The 15,612-nt window shown below is 42.8% G+C and overlaps 1 protein-coding gene, 1 long non-coding RNA gene and 1 pseudogene across 3 annotated transcripts in view; 1 reads left to right on the plus strand and 2 right to left on the minus strand.

Moving 5' to 3' along the window:
* Positions 1 to 15,612, plus strand: part of LOC144307517 (uncharacterized) — a 115,955-nt gene that overhangs the window by 72,790 nt on the left and 27,553 nt on the right. The window lies entirely within an intron of this gene.
* On the minus strand, positions 1,960 to 14,514 carry ARL13A (ARF like GTPase 13A). The gene is given in 10 exon segments (XM_077888570.1): positions 1,960 to 2,124; positions 4,485 to 4,539; positions 4,584 to 4,622; positions 5,265 to 5,424; positions 5,456 to 5,483; positions 6,217 to 6,317; positions 7,553 to 7,639; positions 7,642 to 7,851; positions 14,008 to 14,078; positions 14,456 to 14,514. Coding segments are annotated over 10 exon segments (975 nt in total).
* On the minus strand, positions 13,021 to 13,298 carry LOC144308494 (small nuclear ribonucleoprotein E pseudogene; annotated as a pseudogene).

Here is a 15,612-nt window from a genome sequence, read left to right on the forward strand (position 1 = left end):
TTGGAGGATAGTAGGTGGGTCAGCAGTGGCCAGGGGAGACCCACAGAGGAAGCAGTATTTTTGAACAGGAAAAATAGAGTACTGGCTCAGGCACACAGGAGATAGGGATCTTAAGAGCAGCTCTGAAAAAAAAAAAAAAAAAGCAGCTCTGTCAGTGATCAGCTGTGCAATCTTGGGCAAGTCACTTAACCTCTCTGTACCCCAATCTTCTCATCTGTTAGGCAACTGAGGTTGGACTAGAGACTCTGTAAGGTAACTTCCAGCTCCATGATTAATAGTCTGAGCCTCAATCAGAATCCTATCAAAGATCCACAAGGGGGGGGCACCTGGTTGGCTCAGTCAGTTGGGTGTCTGCCTTTAGCTCAGGTTATGATCTCAGCGTCCTGGGATCTAGCCCTGGGTTGTCATCAGGCTCCCTGTTCAGCAGGGAGTCTGCTTGTCCATTTCCCTCTGCATCTCTCCACCCCCTCCTGATCTCTCTCTCTGTGTGTGTCTCTCATGAATAAATAAATCTTTAATCGAGATTAAAGCCGAAGGCAGTCGCCCAACCACTGAGCCACCCAGGCATCCCTCATATAAATAAAATCTTAAAAAAGATCCACAAGGTGCCTCGGGTGGGTTTTTTGGAGATAAGGCCATGTGTAATGCGTAATAGCAAGTGTTGTAGACTTAGTGTTCAACCCTCTAGATGGGTTTATAAGACTGATGCAAGGTTTTTATCCTCCAGAAACAATTATGGGCTAGTTGGCTTATCTTGCCAGGTGAAGCTGTATAAGGTAGAATTTAAGAGTATGAGTTATGGGGGTGCCTGGGTGGCTCAGTCCGTTAGGCATCTGCCTTTTGCTTGGGTCATGCTGCCAGGATTCTGGAATCGAGTCCCACATCAGGCTCCTTGCTAAGGGAGGGAGTCTGCTTCTCCCTCTGCCCCTCCCCACTGCTCGTGCTCTCTCTTACTTTCTTTCTCTCAAATAAATAAAATCTTAAAAAAAAAGAGAGAGAGCTTGAGTTATGGAGTTGGACCTTAGTCCGAAAACCAGTTCTGCCACTTCTTAATGGGTGCCCTGGGCCAAATGATTTGACCTGTCAGTTTCTGCTTCTAAAAGATGATGATAATAGTACTGACCTCATAGGCTTGTGAAGGTGAAAGGCAATAGTATGTAAAGCACTTAGCCCAGCACCTGGCAAAATAGAAAGTCAGTCATCTGTATCTGCTACAACTAGTGGTGTGCTTATTTCTATCAGCGTAATTCTCCTGACTTGGCCATGGCTTCACTTCAGCACTTTTCCTGGATGTAGCTTTTCCTTTCAGCATGGAGTTAGAGAACAGCATAAACAGATATTCCTGGCCTTATGCCAGCTCTAGAGTCAGATCTGGATTCAAATCCCTGCTCTGCTTCTTACAGGGTGTGGGACCTTGGGGCAAGTTGTTGAACTCATCTGTTCCTTAGTTCCCTCATTTGGAAAATGCAGGCAGGGATACTGCCTACCCTTAAGGGTTGTTGTGAATAACATAATGAATGTGAGGAACTGAGGCCTGTGCCTCAGGCTTGACATCCAGAAGGCACTCAAATGGTGGCTGTGGTACTGATGATGCAAGTAATAGTTGTAGTAATAGTAAATACTACCACTACCCTCCATGGGATGGAGGGCTGAATGTGTTCAAGCTCCTACAGTTTTTGCCTACCTAACCGAAGGGTTGGGAGAGGCAGCAATTGCTGTTTCTTGGAGCGAGAGCAAGGGAATTGTTGCCAGGCTTCACAGACCATGGCTGGGAATTTAAAACTGAGTTTTGTTTTGTTGTTTTTTTTTTCCCCCGGAGGCGTGACTGAAAATGATTCATTAGGGCATAATTCTCAGCCGAAAAGTTCTATTTATTTCTGCCAATCCCCTTACACTGAAGAACCTTGGGGTGGGGGAAAACCTAACTCTAAACTGACCCTCTACTTCTAAGGCTCGATTTCAGTTGGTCACCCAACGCCCATGTTGTTCATAGGCTTCATGAGAAGCAGCTGGGTGCAGATACTTAACATCTCTAGTCTTCTTTGCCAAGGTCATCTTTCTTCTCAAATGGATGCCACCTAACTTTTCTTGAGCCCCTCGACAAGTATAAGCTTCATTTGACGGCTAGAATGTAGATGTATAGGGACAATGGGAGTCCTTAGGATTGTGATGTTAGAGTAGGTGGACTTGTAGGGGGACTTTAGAGGTGTTAGCAAATAGAAGTAAAACACTGAGAAGTCCTGATGGTCCTAAAGATGAACCCATTTACTGAGGGAGGGATATGAGTGGTTTTTTTTTTTTTTTTTGGACTTCCCTCCATGTTTCTCTTTAGTACTCTGTTGTTAAAAGTCTAATAAGAGAAAGAAAACAGCCAGTCACTGCAAGTGAAGCTAAGCACCGGGTTTCCTGTCCTTCCCAGATGTTGGTCCCTACACCCAAGGGGGTGTAGACTGCACCCCTCCAGGCACCTGCCCTCTGCCTTGGCCTCGTGCTTTCTCTCAGTCTTGCTCTCTTTCCTCTCCTCTTTAAGTAATACTGACCACAGGATCCAAAGGCTTCTTCGCAAGGGTTTTCCAGTAACATCTCTGTGTCCCAGGTCTCCGTTTTTTGTTTTTTTGGTTTTTTTTGCCCTCGATTCTGAGGTTATAGAAATGAAAAATGGATTTCAATTCTGGACAGAGATTTAGGGGTAGTTTCTGGCATCTAGAAAAACACTTCCTCTGCTCTTCTACCAGATTTCTTCCATTCAGCTCTCATCCTTACCCCTTATCCACAGAGCAGTGCCTCTCTCCTCCTCCTCCATGACCCTGGCCAATTCTGGGCCCCTCTGTATAGGTATAACAACCCAAATGTCTGGGGCAGCCTGAAGGGCTAGATCCCTTGGAGAGCAGAGGTCATGTAATATTGACAGTTGGGGGGTTCCAAGGAATGTTGAGGAGTGGCCATTAACAATGGGACTTCAAGGGATCCCTGGGTGGCGCAGCGGTTTGGCGCCTGCCTTTGGCCCAGGGCGCGATCCTGGAGACCCAGGATCGAATCCCACGTCGGGCTCCCGGTGCATGGAGCCTGCTTCTCCCTCTGCCAGTGTCTCTGCACCTCTCTCTCTCTCTCTCTCTGTGACTATCATAAATAAATAAAAATTAAAAAAAAATTTAAAAAAAAAAAACAATGGGACTTCAAGGTCTTGCTTTTTTTTTCTTTTAATGCCTTTATTGCATTGGGAGAGATTGTATATGCTTAATGTAAAAACTAAGAATTTCCAAAAAAAAACAAAAATCCAAAGAAAGTCACCTAGGCCTTTTACTTCTCGAAATCACATAGTATCTCACCTTTAGAGAAAAACCACTGCTGATGTTTTGGTGATTTCTCTTTGGATTATTCTGTGCATGTATATGCATCACGCTGAACATGCTAGACTCTTATCTACCATTTTTTTCTCACAAAAGATCAGGCCGTGAAAAACTTTCCACATCAGTAAATGTAAGTCAGCATTATCTCTTTTCATGTCTGCATAGTATTCTGTTGTATGAATGCACCATAATTTATTTCGCCATACCCCGTTATTAGTCCTTCAGCTTTTTTCCAACTTTTAGCTGTTGTATACAATATTGGGTTTCCACATTTTTAAAGTTCTTCATTCACATACCCACACCCCCCCACCCCCCCACACACACATTGAGAGAGGGAGACAGACACCCAAACTACTCACCATGAAGGTTGTACCAATTAGAAGGTTGTACTTCCACCACTGGAAATCATAACCTTTAAGATAATCTGATAGCCGTGCTAACAAAGATTTTGTGTCAGCCAGTGCCGGAGTGCTGGGGCATCATACTGGGCTACCAGATGGTAGTCCCCAAGCACTCTCCCTGTACTTCATCCGCTGCTTCTAACCACCAACCATAGCATGAGAAAAGAGTTTCAGACTTACAATAGGAATACCCTTTTATAAATTGTGAGAGAAGGGCTGTGTATCTTTTCTGACTAATCACTGGTCCAGCATTACCTTCAAAAAGATCTGGGATGAACACTGGGGGTTATGCTATATGTTGGCAAATTGAACACCAATAAAAAATAAATTTATACATAAAAAAAGATAATCATCATCGGTGTTTGGAGCTGGGGGCTGCGAGTCATCACTTTGATCATAGCAAAGCTCAGTAGTGTTCTGAGTTCTGTTTCCCCCAGAACATTCACCTTCCTCCATAGGTTCATCTAAAGCAAATGTTACTGATATATTCTTTTTAGGCCTTATTTTTTTTTTAAGATTTATTTATTTATGATCCCGGGACTCCAGTATTGCGCCCTGGGCCAAAGGCAGGCACTAAACTGTTGAGCCACCCAGGGATCCCCTAGGCCTTATTCTTAAACCTTCTTTCTGGACAGCAAGAAGATGGAGGGGAAAAACAAAAAGTCAGTTGGTGCTTTGACAGTTCAGGCAGGGATTGGTCCCTGGGGACAGTAACATTTAAAGAGCCACTTACCTGTAGAATTGGCTTTAGGGGCCTAGCTTCCATTTAGCATTGTCCTAGGTGCTGTCTTTTTTTTTTTTTTTTCTTTTTTTTTCTTTTTTTTTTTGGTGCTGTCTTTTTTCTTTGGACATTCCCATCCTGGTAGCAAAGCTGAGGAAGAGAGGAAAGAAGCAGCAATAGTGAAAATAGACACACTTGAGATTCTTTAATTGAATGTAGCTATTACCCCATCCCTGCCATATGCTTTTGGACATTGAAAAGGACAACAGAGCAAGAGGACATTTAGGTCTTTTATTCCTCAAAATCTTAACTCCTGTTTTCTTTTTTTTCCTATTTCTTCTTCTTTTCCATATTTGTGTTTTCGTTCATCTTTCCTTATTATTAGGAGGATCAGAGAACTGTAAGCAGAGAATGTAGGGTAGCTTTAAGACTTTTGGCCACGGAATGTTTTCAGTAAGCTTCTTAAGGGGCTCATGTTCCTTTTCTCCTCTGTGTGGCAAACCAGGCAACAGAAGCCCTGTTTTGGAGAAGCTCTAATACTGATAGGTTGGCTTTGCCTTTATACAATTCACCTCACTAACAGGGCCACTCAAGTTGTGCTGAGGGGAGAGTATAGTTAACAATGTTGGAATGTTCGTGGTCATCGCCTTAGCCTCATTTGGACCAACTGATCTTGAGACACTTGCTCAGCACTGCGCAAAATTGATATGCCACCCAGACCTCCCTGCATATGCTGAAGATTGACTCCTGCATCTCTTCTTATCAGCACACCTAACAGAGGCAGCTCAGTACCTGTCTGATGAGCATCTTTCCCCAGAGCCTCTGGTGCCCTTGGAGGTTGGAATGCTTGAGGTGAGTGGCTGTTGGCAAATACACAGCTCTTCATATTTATCCTCAATGGCGGCTAATAGCCAGCGCAGCCCTTCAATTATGGGCTGATGGTTCCTTCTTTTTTTTTTTTTTTTTTTGATGGTTCCTTCTTTGGAGGTTTTTGATGGCTGAACAGGGTTCCTATGACAAAAAGGACAAAAATAGCTTCTTTTTTTTTAAAGATTTTACCTATTTATTCATAAGAGAGAGAGAGAGAGAGAGGCAGAGACACGGGCAGAGGGAGAAGCAGGCTCCATGCAGGGAGCCCGACATGGGACTTGATCCCGGGTCTCCAGGATCACACCCTGGACCGAAGGCAGCGCTAAGCCACTGAGCCACCCGGGCTGCCCAGAAGAATAGCTTCTAACCCAAGGGTCTGGGACCCCTGAGTCCCAAAGTCCCAATTATTCTCAGCCAAGAGCAGAGGTACACTTAAACTCTGCTATGCCCAGAGAGGCTCTAAGACTTCCTAGGAGACACTCAGCACTCATTCCTGAGAAGGTACATGAAAGACAGAAGTTAAGGTCCTTTAATAAAGTGATTGTGGTGTAATGTCCTGGATGTGTGACCTTGGGCAAGTCACCCATAGTCTCTGAGCCATAGCTTTCTTATCCATAAAATGAAGATATGAGACTTCTAACTGTACAGAGCTATTTTGAAGGCCTAATAAGAAAGAAGATGTGAAAGTGTTATAAAAATGTTTTATTTATTGTCAGTGTTGAGTCAGAAATCATCACTGTAGATATTGCCATGGGGGAGAGGCTTTGCCTGAGACTCAGCAGATGGGGCTGATTATGGAATAGGCCAAGGGATGCATCAGCTGAGCTCGAGAGGGTGAGGGTGAGGCAGGGAAGGAAGGGGGGTTGATACTTACCACTTGGCACAGGGACTTGTTCTCATTCACTAGCCTTTTTAGGAGTAGATACTCAATAGTATCACAAGGTAGGAGGGCGTCCTTCTTGTTTGTTTGCCAGGCTAGAGCAAGGCATTGGAGAGAGGGAGGGAAGAGAAGAGGAAGAGTGTAACAGAAATAGAGACCAAGGGTAAGCAAAGAAGGGAAAGAGGAGAAGAACCAATTCTAGTACAACTACTACATATCCAGGAACTAGCTTTAAAAACATAAGCAATGGGATGAGGCAGAGATTCTTCTGGCTAACTCTCAGTGGAGGAAAGAAGAGCACAGATAAATTGAATTCAAGATAATCCCAAGGCCTTGTTTCTCATTTCCTCTACACTATGCCACCAAACCTGAATTAGAATTGCTAACCAAGGGTTTAGCTAAGCCTGGGTGGCTCAGTTGGTTAAGCATCTGCCTTCAGTCTTGGGTCCTGATCCCAGGACCTGATCCCAGTCCAAGCCCTGTGTGTTGGGCTTCCTGCTCAGTGGCAAGTCTGCTTCTCCTTCTGCTCCCCCTGCTTGTGCTCTCTCTCTCTCTCTCTGTTAAATAAATAAATAAACTATCTTTTTTAAAAAAAGAAAGAATTGCTAACCAGGATATGAACAGATTTGAAGGTTTTACACATTCTCTGAACCTCTCTGTTCATGCACGAGTTGGATGTACTAATGAAGAATGAAAAAAAGCAAAAAGGGAGTGGGGGAAGGGTGAGGGTTGATGGGCCTCCAGAACTATCACCAGAACTATTACCCTGGAATGAATGCTAGTTACATAACTCTGGGGTAGTTGGCCAAAGGAGGAGTCCATTAACATCAATTATACAAAATAGGGGTTGTTTTCTGCCACTTTTTCAGGATCAGAGACTGAAGGCAGAAAAGAAGGAAATTCAGGAAGGCAGTTTTCAGGAAGAGTTGAGGGAAGGGGGTTAAAGATCCAGATATTACTCTCCATTTCCCTTTGATGCTTGCCTTCAGAAATACCTTTCTTATATATGTATGTATGTATGTATGTATTCATGCGAGACACGGAGAGAGAGGCAGTGTCATAGGCAGAGGGAGAAGAAGGCTCCCTGTGGGGACCTTGATACGGGACTTGATCCCAGGACCCCAAAGGCAGACGCTCAACCACTGAGCCACCCAGGTGCTCCCAGAATTACCTTCCTACAGTTAGGTAACATATTCTCCCATGACAGTATGTGGTAGAAAGTGGCTTTTGAAAACTTCCCCCAGAGGACTGGCCCCCTTTCCCTCACTGAGCTGAAGGGAAGAGGAGGTCAAGCAGGGTGTGACAAAGGGACCACCCTTCCTCTGCCTACTTCTCAGGGTACATGGGAAGGGGAAATTGGGCACAAAAGCAGAGTCTGACAATAGGATAGGTTTCCCCACCACCCTTGTATCAGAAGTAGATGTGTCAAGATGATCTTCACTTCCTGCATGCATCCTAAGTCACTGGAATCCAGGACAAAAATAAGTCCGTGTGCCTGCGCCTAGTAGTTTGGCCAGATTTTTCAGCCCTTCATGTCTCCGTTCAGGTCATAGATGGAAACTTCATACTCATCCAGCAGGAGTTTAGTCAATTCAGATTTCATACAATTGTCCATCCTACTGGGAAGTACTACACAGAGAAGAAAGGAGAAGCAACCACAAAGCAGAGAAATAGAGTTAGACATCATAATTTGTTAAACAGAGGATCCCGGGGTGGCTCAGCAGTTTAGCGCCTGCCTTCGGCCCCAGGGCCTGATCCTGGAGACCTGGGATGGAGTCCCTCATTGGGCTCCCTGCATGGAGCCTGCTTCTCTCTCTGCCTGTGTCTCTGCCTCTCTCTCTCTCTCTCTCTCTCTGTCTTTCATGAATGAATAAATAAATAAAATCTTTTAAAAAGAAAAAGAATTTGTTAAACAATAACTTTAGATTAAACAATAGTTAGATGTAAGAATTTGTTAAACAATTTGTTTAACATTTCAAGGCTTGACCAGAGCTTGCCCTGAGGATACCAAATGAGGCATCTTGCCATCATGCTCATAGTCACAGATTCATCTTCCTAAACCAGCACTTTGTCATGCTACCTTTTCCTGGCTCAGTAACCTTCAGTGAGTGCCCACTGCTCCCAGGATAGAATACTGATGCCTTTGCCTTCTAACCTGCCAGACCTGACTGGTGTCTACAGTGCTTCTGGTACACACCCAGTTTCTTCCTCCCTCTGCTCCTTGGCTCATGGTCCTCCCACTCCACAAGAATGCCATGCTCTGTCTTGCCCTAGGCCTTCACAAGATGCTATTCCCACTGCTTAGGACACTCTTCCACCACTCTTTGGTGGAAACTTTTGGCTTTTAAAAAATAGATCAATTTAGAACTTGTTTCCACTAGAAAGCTTACCACTCACAGCACATATAAGTGCTATGAAATCTATGATTTTGTTATCTGAACTAGAAACTACAACAGGACAGGAACCCTTTCAGTTTTATTCACCATAATATTCATGATGCTGAGCACAGAAAGTGGTACATAGCTGGCACAACAGATGAATATTTGTTGAATGAATTCTGATGAATGAATGAATGAATGAATGAATGAACAAGAGGCCCTTCTCTCCCACCCATTCTTCAAGGCCCAGCTCAAATAGCAGTTTCTTTAGGAAGCCTGTCTGACCTGTCCGGTTCTCATTTCTCTCTTTTTGAGCACATGGTTATTGAACTGGTTCTTAACCTCATTTTGTGCGTGTCCTGTCTTTCCAACTAAAATATAAGTTGTCAGGGAGGGGCTCTGCATTACCTTACATATAGTAGGTGTTCAAAAAATGTTTGTGGTACATATTATTGTAGACGAAAATATGAAGTCCTCTTCCTCATATCTCCAAGAAACCATTAGAAACTCAGATATATTTACTGTTTCAAGGCTATGGCCAGAGCATAGAATCCCATAGGGCATTCCATACCTCTTTCAGCTCCCATAGAAATGCAGTTCAAAATGACAGTTTTTTTTTTAATTTTTATTTATTTATGATAGTCACACACACACAGAGAGGGGGGGGCGCAGAGACATAGGCAGAGGGAGAAGCAGGCTCCATGCACCGGGAGCCTGACGTGGGATTCGATCCCGGGTCTCCAGGATCGCATCCTAGGCCAAAGGCAGGTGCTAAACTGCTGCGCCACCCAGGGATCCCCAAAATGACAGTCTTACACACATTTTAGTCTTTTGAACTAATAGTCCTGGCCTGGGTCTCTCCTCATATAAGGAGTAAAATGATTTTATAGATTCTCTACACTCATACCTGGGAGTTTTAACACCAGAATCAGTAGCTTCTTATTTATATATAGTCTTAGATCTACCTATGACATTTTCCATGGGATTGCCAGAATGAGTCATTTAGCTGAGAAGTTAGTAAGAAACTTGAAAGCTTTACATGTATGTATGTGTGTGTATATATGCATATGTGTGTATCTTATTACACTCTAATGTGATCTTATAACTTGTGTTTTCATGTTACTCAGTGATCTTAATTATAGTTTTCAGATTGCATAGTTTTCAGTCACAACTTTGGTATGATATTTGCTATGTCTATTAGACGACTTAAAAATAGTGAGTGAATAGGTTGAAACTCTAAAGGTAATTTTTAAATCTTGTTTCCTGCATCCAGGCAAGCTTTATATCATCTTTTCCCTGTCAGAGCAAAACATTTTCCCTAGTTTTTTTGTTCTTTCTACTTGAAACCTTAGCAGTTCTTTCAATAGTGCAATCTAATGTTGGTGAACCATAGAAGCCATGAGAAGTTGTTTCCTGATTATTTACATTTCTTTTATTTCTGCTATTAATTTATAAACTCCCTGAGGACAGGTACTGAGTCCAATTTATCTCTCTATCCCTAGCAGAGTGTTTCATAAAGCACAGTCTGGGGACTCTCTGCTTCAGAGGTACAAGGAGGTGATTGTTAAGTTCTACTTTATACCAAGTGAATAAGAACCTCTAAGTTTGGGACCCAAGCATTCATATGTTTAACAAACCCCTATAATTAAGAAAATCCCCAGTTAATTTTCCTGCACTTTAAAGCTTGAGACCATTGCCTTAGAGAGCAGTGAAACTCAAGCCTATTGTGTCTCAGCATCATCTGGTGCACTTGTTAAGATTTTGAATCTGTGGGGCACCCAGACCATAGTATCTGAACCTCCAGGCACCTGCGTTAGTAGGCATGAAATCTCCTCAGCTGATTCTGAGTTTTGGCTCTCAGTATTCATGATGCTCCTGGATCATTGTGGAGCATTTAAAACCTATGATGCTAGGCCTCATTCTTTGAAGGTTTGATGCCATACATCTGGGGTGGGACTTAAGCATTTTTTTAAAGCTCTCCAGGTAACTGAAATGTATAGCCAGATTTGAGAAGCACTGCTCTAAATGCCCTGCTTGTGTTCATGCTTGGGTTTCTTGCCCCCATGTGACCATGCCAGACAAAACAGAGTGAATGGTGTCATTGATAATAATGGTTTATTTTAAATGTCCCAAAATATTTTATAGTTGGCATCTTCAAATGTTCACACAAGTTATAACTTGTAGATTGGAATTTCCTTCCTAGGCTATTATCTGTTCTTGGTAATCATAAACATTTGCAAGAGCAGGGGAGGCAAGCTATTGCATTTTGGGTACAGAGCAACCTACTAGATTGATTCTGGTTGTCCTGCATGGATAAAGATGGCCTGAGACATTCTTTAGAAAGTGACATCAAGGGTGCCTGGGTAGCTAAGTCAGATAAGTAATTGCCTTCGGCTCAGGTCATGATCCCAGGGTCTTGGGATCAAGTCCCACATCAGACTGCCTGCTCAGCAGGGAGTCAGATTCTCCCTCTGCCCTTCCCCCTGCTCATGATCTCTCTCTCTCTCTCTCTCTCTCTCTCTCTCTAAGTAAATAAATTAATTTTTTTAAAAAAAGAATGTGATATCAGTGGCACTTTGCTTCTTGACCATTAAAAACTGGAATATTACTCAGCCATTAGAAACGACAAATACCCACCATTTGCTTCAACGTGGATGGAACTGGAGGGTATTATGCTGAGTGAAATGAGTCAATCAGAGAAGGACAAACATTATATGTTCTCATTCATTTGGGGAATATAAATAATAGTGAAAGGGAATAGAAGGGAAGGGAGAAGAAATGGGTAGGAAATATCAGAAAGGGAGACAGAACATAAAGACTCCTAACTTTGGGAAACGAACTAGGGGTGGTGGAAGGGGAGGAGGGGGGTGGTGAATGGGTGATGGGCACTGAGCGGGGCACTTGGCGGGATGAGCACTGGGTGTTATTCTGTATGTTGGCAAATTGAACACCAATAAAAAATAAATTTATTATTAAAAAATAAAAATAATAAAAGTGAAAAGCTAAAAAAACCAAAAACTATTCTTTGAATAAAGTCACAATTATAAACCTATTGGTTTATGGATCAGCTCCAAGTTAGTCACCAAGCACAAGGCAAGTTATACAGTAACACATTAAATAGAGTACAGGTTCTTTCCTCTAGGAATTAGAATGAAAAGCAGGCATTGTTCTCACAGACAGAATAGCACATGGCTAATTGCAAATGAATGCTTCCCAAAGCTGGCTGGCCATCAGAAACACCTGGGGAGTTTTTAAAAGCTAGATTCCCAGGCCCCACCAGAGTGGATGAGAATCTAGGGGAGGGGCTGAGTTGGGGCTCTAATAATTATCCTCACTTTTATCAGTAATCTTGTGATTTATCTCAGCTCCTTGATTTTTCCTGCTCCTCCTTACCTTTTTACCGTTTCTGCCTATCAGAGAACTGAGAGAGGCAGGGAGTCAAGTTTGCTGCCTATAAAGGGAAAGGACAGGGGATGGAGCACTTGTAAAACGGTAGTATGTTGTCAGAGGAGAATGGGGAAGAACCTTCATCCCACAAATATTTATTGAGTACCTGCCTGAGGGTACTAGAAGTACAGAGACTAAAGATACAGAGCTGAAAAGATCTATTACTTCTCAAGGGGCTCACAGTCTAGGGGATGGACTTGCTATTGTACAGTGATGTTGTGATAAGTGCAAGGTAGAGGGAGGCAGAGAATTGAGTGGGAGCTGACGAAGGAGGTTCTGGGCATTAGGGGTGGCCCGGGTAGAGCTGGGGTCAAGCTTAGGCTTGTGTCTCAGGGCGTTTGATTAAGCAATTAGGTAATGAAGTGGATGAAATGCTAGGCAGTGAGATAGCATGTACAGAGTGTGGGCATGTGAACCAGAATGTATGATCACAGAGAAATGGCAAATAATTAGTTTTGGCTTTAATCAGGGGGCATATGCAGAGAGCATGGGCAAAGGAAGCTGGAGGCGAAGTCAAGGACCAAATTGTAGAGGACCTTGTATGCTGCTAAGGAATTTAAATTTTGTTTTGATGATAATGAGGAGCCTTTGGTGTTGAGCAGGGAAGCTCCATGATCAGATTTTTGGATTAGATCCTTCAGACAACTGTGTGGATTGAATACAGGATGGGGTGTGTGGGGCGGGGGGTGGACAACTAGAGATCCCAAGATCAGCCAGCAGGCAGTCACTGTAGTTCAAGGAAATTGATACAGGTTTCAGGTAAACAACTAGCCTAGGAGTCAGGTTAGCCCTTTCCTGTACTTTTCTTTTCTTTTCTTTTTTCTAAATAAAAGCAATCCCCCAGCATTTATTGTCCTCTGGTAATAACATAAAAGTAATCAAAACAATACAAACAAGGGTTTTAGAACTATATTCCCAAACAAAGGACATCTAAAAAAACAAACCACATAGCCTTCTCAAGAACTTCTCACTTCTAGTTGGAGACACTTTGGAGCAGGGTAATATTATCTCCTTTTAGCATGATTCGACCCAGTTGTTTTTTTGACTTTGTTTTAGAATGAATCTCTTCGGTATCATCTAATTCAAGGTTCATGTACTCATCAAAACCAATGACACAGCCCTCTATCCGCATGTTTACTTGCTCATAAAGCCACACCTGAGTCCGAGATCTATTTTGCAAGTATCTGAAGATGAGGTTGATGGGCGAACCATCACCTTCTGCACTTTTTGGCCCTGACCACAGTATGCCATGGTGGAAGCTGACATGGACCACGCTTCCTGTACTTTTCTGAGGCCCTAGGTTATGTAAAGCTCAGCCACATTATCATACCCCTTCTTTTATTTTATAAATGTCAATGGCATCGTATGCTGGGCTCCCCGATTGGCTGGCCAGCAGTCAAATGGGTTTTCACAACTAGAATAGTAGCTCCCTGAGATTCTGCGTGACTTGAAATGTCAAGGTATTAAACTGGAGATCTGGTATTAGGCTTGCATGTCTCTGAACTGACAACATTTCTCAAGCTCCAACCCTCTATATTAACTGTCACAAAGAGTTTCATGTTATTAAACTTCTTCATTATCCCATACTTGTCTCTCTTATCTAGACCAAATTCCACTTTGAGTTCTGAAACCAGACACTGTTCAAACATGCTATCCTTTATAATTGACTGCAGTACTTTACATAGTTTGAGCTTATTCATACTGACACTATGAGAGGACCTTCAATTGGGATAACTTGTAAAGGGAGAGGTGACAACCATTACATAAACAGGCTGCTAATGCCCAAGGAGAGGTGTGTGTGTGTGTGTGTGTGTGTGTGTGTGTGTGTGTGTGTTAGGAAATGTTTATCCTCAAAAGAGGGAACCTGCGGGCCATGAAGTAGGCTAGGAAGGAATGATTATTTCATTGGTCCCTGGGGCCCATAGGAGACCTAGCCCTAATGTTCTTAATAATCCCTTACATCTTTGGAAAGCCTCCACAAGAACTGTTTTGCCTGAGTTGTCCAATCCAATGATGATGATGGTCACATTCCTGGAAATAGAAAAGAAAAATGAGCTGAAGCCTTAAAAAGCACTGCTAGTTCTGAGGATAAAGAATTCTACTCTTTGTTCATGTTGAGGCTCTGCATGCAGTAGTCCCAATGCATATACCATAAAAAGCATAGCCAAGGTGGTAGAAAGCGGTATGGGAACCCCCTCCTAAAGCCTGCAAGAATGCATTTTTTCCCCTCATTTACTTGCCTTGGAGAATTGGCCCTCCTCTCCCAACCTCGCCTCCAATCTTGGCAGATATTGCTTAATCACTTTCCCTCACAATGTAGATCATGAAGATTCCTCCTTTCAAGGACTTTGGGTGGATACATCAGAGGAAATGGTGGAATAGGTCTAGGGAAATAACTGCAATATTACCTTCGTGTCTCTTCAGTTGTCTTTACCCGAGACCAGCTGGAAGTCAGCAGCTGGAACATTTTTCAGCTTGGTTCTTTAATATTAGGGGAAACAGATACATGAAAACTCAGCCCCATTGTTAACACTGAACCTAAGTCACCTTAGGACTACACAGGTGGTGATAAACAAGGTCTGAAGTCAGAAGTCCATAACTTCATTGTATCCAATCTTGTCTATAAATATTACAGATGGAAAGACTGGTTATTCTTAACCCCACTGGAAGGTACCTGCAAAGTAGGGGGATTTCTTATTAAAGCAACCCACCATGGGCATAACATCAGGTGTGGCCTGTCCCTTCAGCCATAGCTCATCCCATCATAGGAATATCTTCATTCACTCCTGGGTGTGAGTGGGGTGTGCAGCAATGCCTTGGAGAAGAACCAGATTAGATTTCAAGAAGAACCTATTGGGGGACCTATTGTAAGTAACAGCTGTCCATTAGGCTTGGTTCTCATTGCTTCTGCTTCAAAAATGTGAGAATTGGTGACCCAATGGCTTAGATTTTCATACAATTTCTAGAGCTGTAAGGGACCTTAGAGATCACCCAGTCTAATAGAGTTCAAACATCAATCCAGGTGCCCCACTCTCAAAGACTGTAGGGAGCTGCATAAGCTCCCTGGGTGATTTCAAAGTGTGGCTGTGTTTGGAAGTGATCACCTAAGTAAAAAGGGCAATTTAGACAATCACTTCAAGGTTTATCCATGTTGGAGCATATATTTGTATTTTGTTCCTTTTTCTGGTTGGATAATATTCCGTTGTGTGGATATACCAACATTTGTTTATCCATTCATCAGTTGATGGACACTTCGATTGTTTCTACTTTTTGGTTCATATGAATAATGCTGTTATAAACATTTGCATCCAAGTTTCTAGACATGTGTTTTCAGTTTTCTTGGATATATACCTAGGAGTGTAATTGCTGGGTCACATGATAACTATGTTTAACCTTTTGAGGAAGTGCCAGATTGTTTTCCATAGTGGCTACAACATTTTACACTCCTACCAGCAGTACGGGAGGGTTCTTCCAATTTCTCCGCATCCTCACCAACACTTGTTGTCTTTTTGTTTATAGCTGTCCTAGTGGTTGGGAAGTGGTATCTAATTGTGGTTTTAATTTA

Source organism: Canis aureus, chromosome X (genome assembly GCF_053574225.1).
Source record: "Canis aureus isolate CA01 chromosome X, VMU_Caureus_v.1.0, whole genome shotgun sequence".
Classification (NCBI taxonomy): Eukaryota; Metazoa; Chordata; class Mammalia; order Carnivora; family Canidae; genus Canis; species Canis aureus.